Source organism: Nycticebus coucang, chromosome 1 (genome assembly GCF_027406575.1).
Source record: "Nycticebus coucang isolate mNycCou1 chromosome 1, mNycCou1.pri, whole genome shotgun sequence".
Lineage (NCBI taxonomy): Eukaryota > Metazoa > Chordata > Mammalia > Primates > Lorisidae > Nycticebus > Nycticebus coucang.
Genome location: NC_069780.1, coordinates 184,080,099 through 184,093,008, shown reverse-complemented (window position 1 = coordinate 184,093,008; position 12,910 = coordinate 184,080,099). Strand labels below are relative to the sequence as shown.

Sequence of the window (12,910 nt, the reverse complement as noted above, 5' to 3'; positions counted from 1 at the left end):
ATCTTTTTGCTGTGTCCTTGCATGGCAGTTAGAGAACTAGCTAGCTTGTCGGCCTGTTCTTATAAAGCAGCGGTTCTCAACCTGTGGGTCACGACCCCTTTGGGGGTCGAATGACCCTTTCACAGGGGTCACCTAAAGCCATCACATACACTCCATACAAATACAGGTTTATGAAAATAATTTTATGGTTGGGGTCACCACAGCATGAGGAACTGTATTAAAGGGTCGCGGCATTAGGAAGGTTGAGAACCACTGTTATATAAAGGCACCAAGCTCATTCACAAGGGCTTTCCTTCATGACCTGATCATGCCCAAAGGCCCTACCTTCTAATACCATCACTTTGGGATTAAGGTTTTAACATACAGCTTTGGGGGGACACAGTCTGTTGCGGTATACTTACGGTTTTAAAAAAAAAGAAACAGTTCCAAGAGATATAAAGAGTTAAAGTACCAGCCTCCTCTATTTTGGTTTATTTCATAAATACTTTAAAAACTGCGTTGTTAAATATATTCACCTTTACCCTTCTAAACTTCACTTTTACATCTCTATTTTTAGTGGACTGAATTTAATGGAATTAAAGATTATCACAAGAGAGGAAGTATGTGCAACATCCTCTTTTCTGATGCCATTCTGGAATATAAACTCTATGAAGCTTTAAAGTTCCTCATGCTGTATCAAGTCACTGAAGCTTATGAACAAATGAAGACTAATAAGGTCATTCCCAGTCTTTTTAGGCTCCTGTTTGCCAGGGAGACATCGTGTGATCCTTTGAGCTTCATGATGAACCATCTGAATTTTGTGGGTGACACCTGTGGACTAGAGCAGGTAAATGGGGTGGAAGAGCAGCATGTGTTTGGTTAAGGATGTTACGTGTTCAACTACTTGAGCACAAAGGTGTTTGGGGGTTACTTTCAGCAGTGACATAACTGACTGTAGAGGGGTGCTTGGTTGATATGATCGTTTCTAAAATGAGAAAAGAAGAGTAACACACCTCACTGCTCTGCTGCGTGCTCTGTGTCTTCCCAGACCTCACAGAGAGGGACCAGTTCGTGAGGTTGGTTTTTTTGTTTTGTTTTGTTGCCTCCTGTTGCTTTTCAGATATTAACGGGTTCTCTCAGGCAGAGGTTCACCACAAAAAGATCCAGCTGGCAGATGACACAGCATTGGGAAAGCATTTGGTTACCTCCTACAGATAAATGAAATTAATTTACATTTTTGTAACCCAGAAAATGCTTTTATCCCCATGGAAAAGGGTTTCTTTTGTGTTGTTTTGCTTTCCTCAAGAGCGAACAAAATTATCTAACATTTTTATACATTGATTTAAAATGATCGTTTAGAAAACAGTGCAGTTTTTATGAGTGTTCCCTTCTGTTTCATTGATTTTTTTTTTTTTACTCAAATGGCTTTTTCCTAGGATTTCTTAACACTCGTCTAGAGAGATGTCCCCACGCTTGTCCCCTTCCTTCCACATTGTGGGCGTTTGTTCCTCATTTTGTGCCCTCTGGGTGGTTTGTGGGTAGATCTGTCGACAAGCAGTTTATTCCATAAACTGCAGGGGAACCGCCCCCCCCCCACACCGTGGTGGGAGGCAGGAATTGGAAAGTAGTTGTGACCTCTCTTTGATCTCATCCCCAGATTGATATGTTTATACTTGGATACTCCCTTGAAGTAAAGATAAAAGTGTTCAGACTGTTCAAGTTTAACTCCAGAGACTTTGAAGTTCGCTACCCAGAGGAGCCTTTCAGGGAGTGGCCAGAGGTCCCCCTGCTGACCGAGAACGACCTCCACTACCACATTCCCGTCTTCTAGGTCTGCCGGGGCTGCGCAGTGGCAGTGGTCCTACTTGAAAGTAAAGTATATCTGTAAAACCTAAGCTAGCATTTCAGCCGTGGAAGGAATTGGGACCTTTTTCTACAGAATCACAGGTACTATGTGTCCTGGATGGAGCAATACCCAGATTGTTTTCCTGTATTTTTGGATGATCTCCACCAGAGCATCTGTGCTGACATCGGGAGTTGGCAATTTGATCTTGTCCACCAGAGATCTGGTCACTTGATGTGATGGCAGGCCTTTAAGGGCACAAGGAAGTTTAATATGGACAACAATGGGAGAAAAGCAAGAAGAAAACAAGTAGGGAAAAATGGCTAATAGGGAGGGAGTTTTTCTCTGGCCTTTACGTTCATCATGAAAAATTTTGTCATGGACTGATTTTAGATCATCATAAACTTGGGCTTATTTTATAAGCATTACCTTCCCACAGGTCTTTGGTATAAATTTTCTAGAACCATTTGATTAACTTTAAAATTATGTGTATGTGTGTATATATTCATATGTATGTTTATAAATACGTGTATACATGTATAGTTTATGTATATAATATACACACATGTAAACACACAATCACTACTTTTAATGTTTTCTACAGTTCATTTTATATATCTACATTTTTTTTTGTTACTGTTACATCTGGCCAGTTGATTTAGAAAAAAACAAACATTCTATACATTAAAGCAACTGGATGACAGTTAATGAACTGTCATAAAAATATTAAATTATGGTCTATTTAATGTGTATTTAATGTGCAGAATCTCATTATGGTAGGCAGAATACTTGCCCCCACTAAAGATGTCTTCGTCCTAATCCTCAGAGGCTGTGAATATGTTGGGTTAAATGGCAAAGGTGGCAGGTGGAACTAAGGTGCTAATGCACTGACTTTGAACTAGAAAGACTTGTCTGTACTCATTAGGTGGGTCCCATACAATCGAAAGGTCCTTAAAAGTGAAAGAAGGAATGCGGACAGTGTCAGATGCAGAAGGAAATGTGACATACAGATGCACCATTGCTGGCTTTGAAGATGGAGGAAGGCCCTGAGGCAAGGCGGGTGGACAGCCTCCGGAAGTGAGAAAAGTCAAGGAAACAACCTCCCCTAGAGCCTCTGGGAGGAACACAGTCCTGCCAGCACCTTGACTTTGGTGAAGCCCATGTCAGACCTCTATCCTACAGAACTGTAAGATAACAGATTTCTGTTTAAGCTGCTAACTTTGTGGCAATATGTTACATACAGCAGCAGCAGAAAACTGATATTGTCAGGCTAGCTCATTTTTTGGTCTTTATTTTGGAAGTACTTTTCTAATCTAATTTGGTAATTTTTATTTTGGAGGTACTTTGCTAGTCTGTTCTGAGTTTCAATAATTAAAAATAATTTAAAAAATCTTGCTAATGACATATCACTTCCAACTCATCCCTTTCTAAGAGTGACTTATTTAACAAGATATTTGGAGCTAACATTCCCTTATGTTTGTGTTCTACAATAAATAAAAAAGAAAGAGGTGTGTGAAGTGCTGTGGTGTATGAAATTAGCATCTATTTTCTTTTGCAAAGAAATCCCAAGTCATGGGATGACTTGTGTGTACTCATCAACCAGATGTTCGATAGTGAATCGTTCCCACCATCACTTTGTTTTCCTGTTGAAGATTAACAGCTCAGCCACACTAAACCAGAGTTCTTAATTGAACTCTCCAGCCCTTGACAGCTTGGAAATGTCTGTGGTTTTACATAACCTGATCATTTAACAGTGTCAGAAGTTGTCCCCTGGATGTATTACTGGGACCACAATTGCACGAACTCTCCTCTTTCTGTTCACAGGTGGTGGTGACGGCTGTAGGCTGCTGTGGCTGATATTTATGTAGAGTTGCTGCTCTGAACTTTTGGTTCCACTTGAGCTATCCAGGGACTTACCTGGTGTTTGTATATTACCACACATCTTGGCTCTCCTTACCTAGTGTAATTATTTCCACACAATCCAGGACTGAGAGGAAAAAAACTTTTCCTGGGGATTGGCTATATGACTCTGTGACATTAATGAACCTATTATGTTTATCCTAACTGTGTGTTGGGGTGGGGCAAAAATTCTCTAAATAGAAAACCAAATTGTGACAAGAAGACATTTTAATACAGTGAAAATAAAAACTAAGACAACATTTAAATAGTTGTACTGTGTATGGTGCCCCATGATTGCATTAATGTACACCGCTATGATTTAATAAAAAATAAATAGTTCTTACATACAGGGAAGGTATCAAAACGGATGTATTCAGGGAGGAGGTATTGGGTTTTGTTTTTTCTTTGTTTTTATTCAGTTGTGAAATGAATATAACAAACCAAGTAGTCAGAAGGAACTCATATAAATTAGCACCACTTTTAAATGCTAATAAGAAATTGGAGGTGAACTCCTGTGTGTTTGTTTTCCATACCTCATATGTTTTAAATGATGAGAAACTATAGCAAAAGTGCAATTATAAGGCCCTGTCCTGTCCTTTTCTTATTTTAGAATAAGATTCTCTCTTAAAATTTTGGCCATATGTGATCATACTGAGGAATTGTATGAATATTTTTTAATATCAGACTGACTCATTGTAAATATGCATAACATAATCTTTATCATTTTAACATTTTTAAGTGTACAGTTCAGTGATGTTAAGTACGTTCACGTCATTGTGCAGCCGTCACCACCATCCTTAAAACTTTATCTCCTAGACTGACTTTTTCCATAGGAGGCAACTTTAATTCCCCATCTGCTACTAGGATTTATTTTACTTTTCATGCTGTCTTTTTGTTATACTCTTCTAATCTGAATATTTCCTCTGGGCTTAGAAGATTCTCATTGAGAAGTACAATGTAAGGAGGTTTAAGGTACCAAATGGATCAGGAAAATCGTGTTTATCTCCAAAGTTAAGCAACTGTGGGTTCAATTTAGAAACACTATCCTGTGAAAGTCCCCAGGAAACTATTAATTCAGAGTTACCCTGCTGACTTAAATTTCTTGGATGTGGGTCTTTACGGTATTAAACCAGTCATTTCTACCAAGAGGGGTTCAGGTGAAAGCCCAGGGCCTTCTCTAGGGTATAGGAGACCTCCAGACTGAGCTGGTAGAGGATGGGCTCAGCCTCCTAAAGAAAAGAACAGCCCAGATCAGGGGGCACTTATCTTGATTTTCCCAGGAAATTTCTACAAATGGATATTTGATGGAAATATTCTCCATCAGGTGATTTTTCTCTTATTTCAATGAGACCAAAGAGAGACAATTTTAATTCAGTCAAAGCAGGTCTTTGGAATAGAAAACAATATATATCTTTTTTGAATACTCTGGAAATGTTGGAATTCCACATCTAAGTAGGTAAATGTTTTTAATAACCAACCCAATATTTGAAAATGTATGCAAATACAAATAAGGGAATGACTGTAGAATTAACTGTATTTTTTTTTTTGAAGTTTTTGGCCGGCGCTGGGTTTGAACCCACCACCTCCAGCATATGGGGCCAGTGCCCTACTCCTTTGAGCCACAGGTGCTGCCCAACAATAGTTTTTTTTTTTTTTCAAATACCAAGTTCCTAAAGCTGTATGATTCTGTTTATAAGAATGTTTCACACTGCTTAACAAGACCAGTGACTGTAAAATTAGCTATATATATGTGTGTGTGTATCTATATATACCTCATGGGTCTAAACCCATGGGATTCATACCCATGGTATTCCTCATGGGTCTAGACCTTTAACTGTCTATAGGGATGATTGTCCTAAGTGAATATTGTTTAATTACAGTATAGATATTATTGATTATATTTTGGTATACTTATAGGCATTCACTTTTTAAAAAGTATTAATTTAGCTGGGTGGCGCCTGTGGCTCAAAGGAGTGGGGTACTGGCCCCATATGCCAGAGGTGGCGGGTTCAAACCCAGCCCCAAAAACTGCAAAAAAAAAATTATTAATTTAGGGCGGCACCTGTGTCTCAGCAGGTAGGGTGCCAGCCCCATATACTAAGGTTGGTGGGTTCGAACCCGGCCCCGGCCAAACTGCAACAAATAGCTGGGCATTGTGGTGGGCGCCTGTAGTCACGGCTACTCGGGAGGCTGAGGCAGGAGAATCGCCTAAGCCCAGGAGTTAGAGGTTTCTGTGAGCTGTGGGGCCACGGCACTCTACAAAGGGCAATAAAGTGAGACACTGTCTATAAAAAAAAAAGAATTTAATTGATAGTATAGCCATTCACTTTCCTTAAATCTTATTTTTACCACAAATATATGTTTTACAGCTAGACATAGAAATTAAGAGGGTCCAAATTATACAATCACTTTCATGTCATTTGTTCAAATAGTTGGGTCTTCCTTAATTCGCTTTTGCTTTAATCCTGTCATAGCTTTAGGCCAGGCTTCCTCAAACTTTCTAAACAGGGGGCCAGTTCACTGTCCCTCAGACCTTTGGAGGGCCGGACTATAGTTTAAAAAAACAACTACAAACAAATTCCTATGCACACTGTACATATCTTATTTTGAAGTAAAAAACAAAATGGGAACAAATATAATTCACACCATGTGGCCTGCGGGCCGCAGTTTGAGGATGCATGCAAGTTTAGGCCAAGAAAATGAAAGCTTGTCCGGATTATATTTATGCTTAATATCGACATGGTTTATAAGTGAATGGGAAAACCACTCACGTATTCAGCTACCATGGACTGAGGTGCTCTGTAGAATAGCCAGAAATGTACATCATGGCTCTGCACTTGAAGTTCATGGAATGTGTGTGAGGATACTCGAGCTGTGTGTGGAAACTGGGGCCCAATGGCCAGCGTAGAGGAGGCCAAATGAGCAGACCACGTGAGGGATGTAAAGTTATATTCCTAGCTGGTGTCCCTGGGAAAATACCACTCTCTGTTTAGAAAATCAAATTTCTGTACATAATTGATCTGTTGTTCCACATAGTCAATATCATCAGGTCTTATAGACTGTTATTTGAGTCATTTTTCTGCCATGATTCTTGTGAACTTTAGTCAAGATAATTTCCTTAATCAAAGAAAGTGCAAGCTGGCTGGGTGGCTCATGCCTGTAATCCTAGCACCCGGAGAGGCTGAGGTGGCCGGATGCTCAAGAGTTTGAGATCAGCCTGAGCAAGAGGGAGACCCTGTCTCTACTAAAAATGGAAAAACTGAGGCAGGAGGATTTCTTGAGCCTAGGAATTGGAGATTGCTGTGGGCTATAAAGATGGCATGGCACTGTACCCCAGGCAACAGAGTGAGACTGTCTAGAATAAAAGTGCATGCTTGAACTATTTTCATCGTAGTCTAGATGGGTTGTAAAACCCACTAATACTCAAGTAGAAGTTTAAAACAGGAACATCTTCTAAGAAGCCCTCCTGAAGTATAGAAATGTCCCCCATTTTACACAAAGGATATTTATTGCTTCCTGATTTATAAAATCAGAGATGGAGAGCGGTGCCTGCGGCTCAGTGGGTAGGGCACCGGCTCCATATACCGAGCGTGGCTGGTTCAAACACAGCCCCGGCCAATCTGCAAAAAAAAAAAAAATAGCCGGGCGTTGTGGCGGGCGCCTGTAGTCCCAGCTGCTCTGGAGGCTGAGGCAGGAGAATCACGGAAGCCCAAGAGCTGGAGGTTGCTGTGAGCCGTGTGACGCCAGGGCACTCTACCCGAGGGCGGTACAGTGAGACCCTGTCTCTACAAAAAAAAAAAAAAAAAAAATCTGAGATGGAACTTCTTTTTTTTGAGACAGAGTCTCACTATGTCACCCTGGGTAGAGTGCTATGGCGTCACAGCTCACAGCAACCTCAGCCTCCCAAGTAGCTGGGACTACTGACACCCGCCACAACGCTTGGCTACTTTTCTTTTGCAGTTGTCATTGTTGCTTAGCTGGCCCGGGCCGAGCTGGAACCCTCCAGCCTCAGTGTATGTGGCCAGCACCCTACCCACTGAGCCAGGGGCGCTGGTCGAGATGGAACGTATTAATAGTGGTAAATTTGTTTCACTCACCCATAAGGTCAAAAGGCGGAATGAGGCATGGATCAGTGACACTGGGCTGCCTTACAGACGGTGAGAGCCTACCTACTGTGCCTGGGACAAACGCCTGGGACTCCCCGGGCCCCATTTCTCATCATCACTGCCACCCTCAAAGGCAGAATCTGGGAAGCAACTTGGGAACTAGTTCAAGTGCATGTCAGGTACTGTCTTCGTCCGCTGCTCAGCGCGTACACGGCCTTCCTTTGGGTGCTGCATTAGCTGTTGGACCCAGAGCTGCATGAAAAGGACCTTGGGGTGAGGTAAGGAAAAGGCACAGGTACAAACTCACAATGAGAAAAAACCAGAAAAGCTGCTTGAGTGTGGGCAAGTTGGGTGTGATGTGATTCCAAGTAGGAACATCTGCGGCTCCCTTAAATAAAAAGGGGCAGAGATAAGCGACACCTGGTAAAAATGGTGTATGTTGTATTGTATCGTTGTGGGTACGTAGGAAAGACAAATGTTTACATTTCTCTTCTGAAAAGCTACCTTTAGCTGTAGTTAAACATGCTGAGTGGATTAAAAGAAAAACACAGCCCTGGGCATGTTTGACCTACAATTCATCAATCAGCAAATGATCAAATGAGTCAAATTAATTTTTCACTTGGTTTACATTTCAAAGGTAACAATGGAATGCTTCAATGTGCTCATGAGACTAGTTACATCTGTTTTTGCATTTGGGGGCTGTCCTTTCTGTGTCTTTATAAGTACAAGAAAATTGAAAAGATGCTCTTTACTTTGTACCACGTGGGAGAAGAAACACCACATGATCCTCTTTTTAAAGCAGGAAGTAAAGTGGCTTTTTCCTTTCAAAAATTGTGGTAGAGCAGTGTTTTTTAAACTATGATGAAGGACAAGTTTTTAAATTTCTAATCCTTTGCATTCTGCTACCTTTTGTACCAAGATCAGGTTGTTATACTACCTAAAAGTTCTTAAACACTTATTCAGTGGGAGGGCAGTGCTTTGGGGTTTTTGCTTTTATTGGTCCACCCAGGGCCACCCTGTGAGGTTCTGCAGACTGTGCCTTGCCCAGTGGTACCTGAATGGAGAGGTGAATGGGGGCTGAGACCTCCAAGGGCCCCTGGGGGAGGGGGCAGGATGTCCCCTGCACCAGAGGAAGGAGTGTCTTTTCTACCAACGAGGCTCAGTCCACTGGCCAAGCCCTGCACCAGTGGAGGTACCTTTTCCTACTCTAGGCAAAATGTCCTTGGATCAGCCCTCAGAATCCCACTACAAAGGTGCAATTGCAGGAAGATGACAACCGTTCTAAGAAGCCATTTGTCCCTCAGAAGAAATCCACTGTTCTCTCTGATTTCACAATTCTTTTTTGCTTAAGAAAAACGTCATTCCACTTTGTTTCTTTCCTGGATTTCAAACTCTTTGTGGGAAGGAATGTGGGTCTCATATTGTGACTAGAACAGCACTCACAAATCAAAGGAATTCCAGATTGCAAGTTGATAATGAGAGAGCTGAGCTCGCAGTGACTTCTTAAAGAGGCAGGCAAAGACTCTTAACAGTGTTGGTATGTTCCCCTGAAATTTATTTTATTTTATTTTATCTTTTTGAGACAGAGTTTCACTCTGTCACTCTGGATAGAGTACTATGGCATCATGGCTCACAGCAACCTCAAACTCCTGGATTCGAGTGATCCTCTTGCCTCAGCCTCCCAAGTAGCTGGGACTACAGACGCTCACCACAACACCTGGCTCCTTTTTTCTGCTTTTAGTAGAGATAGGGGTCTTCCTCTTGCTCAGGTTGCTCTTGAGTTCCTGAGCTCAGACAGTCCACCCGCCTTGGCCTCCCAGAGTGCTAGGAGGTGTGAGCCACCATGCCTGGCTCTGAAATTTATTTTTATTGACCTAGGACTTGAAGAGTTTAGATGGAGTCCTGGGGACAAAAGCTTCCTGAAGTTAATGATACCTATATATTTGTCAAGTCAATGTGGCCTATGGAATGGACACAGGGAGTCAAACCAAGTTTTGCTAACATTATACCCCTAGTGAGGTTAAAATTAACCAGGGCCATTAAGTTCACTTAGAAGCAGGTTCTTAGACAAGTACGCTATGGAAAGAATGTTATTTAGTGAGGTCACAAGACTCCTAAGAATGGACAGAAGCTTAAGGAGTCCTGGAAATAATGTGTGCCATGTTGCCCTGCTATGGAGGAGGCCTGACCCCTACCCGCTAACAGCCAGCCCTGCCTGGGCTCTGCAGAGCCTCCATGTGAGGGCAGGTTGGAGATGCAACAGCCCGAATCAGGAGAGCTGTGTCAGGAACACGTGAGTCCATTCAAATAATTATCAAAATTGGAAATATAAGGACATGGCTAAGGTGCACAGCTGAAATGAGGAAAAATGAGGGCCCGAGGAGCTCACCACTAACACAGGAAAGTCTCTTGGTGTTGAGTGAGATAGGAAGGAGATCTTGAACAAGTGGCATTTAATGTTTAATGGTCTCCTCTCCACCAGACTCTGTTACCCTGGACACACTTGCCAGTGCATGGTTTCCTGACAGTCTTGACAGACAACACTGCTTGCTTGGCCTTAGCAGGCCTCATAGATGAAGTGGCTGAAGAGAAGGCCCTGATTAAATGTCTGCACTAAGACCTTTGAGCAAGTTCACGAATTCCAAGTTTGTGTTTATTTTTATTGTGAATGGCAAATATTTATGAGCTTAAGTTTTTGTTTTACGATTAGTAGAAAATAATAGCCTAATTCTGTCTTGCTAGAAATGCAAGAAATACGAGCGTATCCTTTGGGTTCGGCTCAAACACTTTAGGTTGGGAAGGCAGAAAACCGAAGTGAGGGAGTTGGGGAGGGGAAATCCTATGGACTGAGCACAGGAAGTGCAGCCAGGCCTCACGGGGAGTTGCCAGAGATCTGTGAAGTCCAGAATGAAAGTTTCCAGCTGTGTCCCTCACTGCTCATCAGGTCTCGTCCCACGAGGTTTCTCTGCCTCACTATGTGTTTCTTCCCCGCTTCTCTTCCTCGTCTCTTTGTCAGTTTGTCCCCATCTCTGCGTGGAGTCTCCTATTCTCATCCCAGATGTGCAAGGCTGCCCCTACCACTGACCAGAACTGCATCTTAGCTCACCAGCTCAATTCCTCGAAGCAGGATCTGATCGGCTCCGGCTTCCTACGGCCCTCAAACCGTGTCTCCATCTCTACCCAACCATCAGTGGCCACTGCATGGGGAAAGGGAGCCCCCAGCACAGAATCAGTTTCTAGATAGTGGATGGGAGGAGACCACACCTCAAATGCTACCTACTGCCTGTGCGTGTTAGGGGTAGGCTTCTCACAGCTCAGCTATGAACGTGAGTGACCCTTACTGATAGCATACAAATCCAGGCCAGATGAGCCCATAATTAAACTTAGTAACCAACTAACATCTTCACAGATAGAATTGTTAACCAGTACCTTAGAGAGAAACAAAGTGTGTGAGACAGAAGCCTTGCAGGAGTCCTCAAACTTTTTAAACAGGGGGCCAGTTCACTGTCCCTCAGACCGTTGGAGGGCCAGACTATAGTTTAAAAAAAAACCCTATGAACAAATTCCTATGCGCACTGCACATATCTTATTTTGAAGTAAAAAACCAAAATGGGAACAAATACAATCACACCGCCTCATGTGGCCCACGGGCCATAGTTTGAGGACCCCTGGACGAGGTTGCCTGTAAAGTCGTATTCTCAATGGTCGGGGTAGAAGATGGAAAGCAGAAACTTCCATGGCCAAGCATAATTCCCTTCATGGGTGAGTCTGTTGGTGGTGGTCTGTTTAAATGTTGTACAAGATATGCATGTGCTGGAGTTGTTGTTTTTTTCCAGAATATTACCAGGGTATACAAGTTTTAGTTACATAATTTGCTCTTGTACATTTTAAGTCAAAGTTTTATAAGTATGCCCTTCACCCAGGATACGTGCCTTATATCCTCCCAACTCCCACCTACTTGATTTTTGTTGAGTTTTACTTCCCTGTGTGTGTGTCAGTGTTGACTGACTAGTCCAATTTAGTGCTGAGTACATGTGGTGTTTGTTTTTCTATTCTTGCAATACTTAGACGAAGCTCCCATTCATTCCAGGTTGTTGCAAAAGATAATTAGTTCACTGGTTTTAATGGCCGAGTGGTACTCCATGGTATGAAGATAACACATTTTCTTTATCCACTCACATGTTGATGGACACTTGGGTGGTTTCCTTTCTTTACAACTGTGAATTGTGCCACAATGAATATTTGAGAGCATGTGGAGTTTTTTGGCTTGAATATTTATTATTATTTTTATGTATAGAGAACTCAAGAGTGTACAGTTAGCACAGTTCAGTGGCAAATCTTTAGCTTTTGCCTTTTCCAGCTTGGCAATGCAAGCCACGGATTTCGGACCCAGGACGTTGCCTCCCCAGTGCCAGCGGATCTCGTTGCATCTGTCGTCGTAATCGGTCCTGATAGCTTCCACCAGCTTAGCCAGAGCTGCTTTGTCTTCCGAGTTAAACTGCGTGAAGGTGACAGTGGTGCAGGTCTTCCTGTGGACTAGACGCCCCAGCCTGGCCTTCCCCCTTAATAATGCAACAAGGAACCCCCATCTCCTGACACCGGGCGGGCAGGAAGACAACCAACTCAATGGGGTCCACATTGTGTGCAGTCACCACCAAATGAGCCTTCTTTTCTCCACCAGGGTGGTGACAGTGTTAACCCCTGCTCTAAGGACAGGTGGTCTCTTAGTGGGGACAACCCCTTTGCCCGCAGCTTTCTTCTCAGCCTGGGCCAACAGTCGCTGCTGCTTCTCTTGCTTTGTCTCTGGTCTGTCCTTATGGGCCACCTTAAGCAGCTGAGTAGCTAAAGGCACTTTCAGCCACTTGTAGAGGATGGGTCTTTGCCGCTGCAATCAGATGTAGCGGGGCCATTTGACAAAGCAGGTGAGGTCCCTCGTGGGCTGGATGTCCAGTCCAATGCTGAAGTTCTTTGGCCTTTTCTCGAACATAGAGTTCACCACCTTCTTGGCCTGCTGCTTCTTCACCACGGTGAGAGCTGGGACCACCTTTTCCCCCTGGGCCTTCTTTCCTTTTGGCATCTTGAG

General features: G+C 42.9%; 1 protein-coding gene and 1 pseudogene across 2 annotated transcripts in view; one reads left to right on the top strand and one right to left on the bottom strand.

Annotated features, from left to right (window-relative positions):
* Positions 1-3,130, top strand: part of OTULINL (OTU deubiquitinase with linear linkage specificity like) — a 26,757-nt gene extending 23,627 nt beyond the window's left edge. For both annotated transcript variants that reach the window (XM_053592971.1, XM_053592972.1), the window contains exons 7-8: positions 557-826; positions 1,637-3,130. In XM_053592971.1, coding sequence (XP_053448946.1) covers positions 557-826; positions 1,637-1,810 — 444 coding nt within the window. In that variant the 3' untranslated portion in view covers positions 1,811-3,130. The remainder of the gene's footprint in view (positions 1-556; positions 827-1,636) is intronic.
* Positions 1,884-12,910, bottom strand: LOC128591493 (60S ribosomal protein L7a-like; annotated as a pseudogene).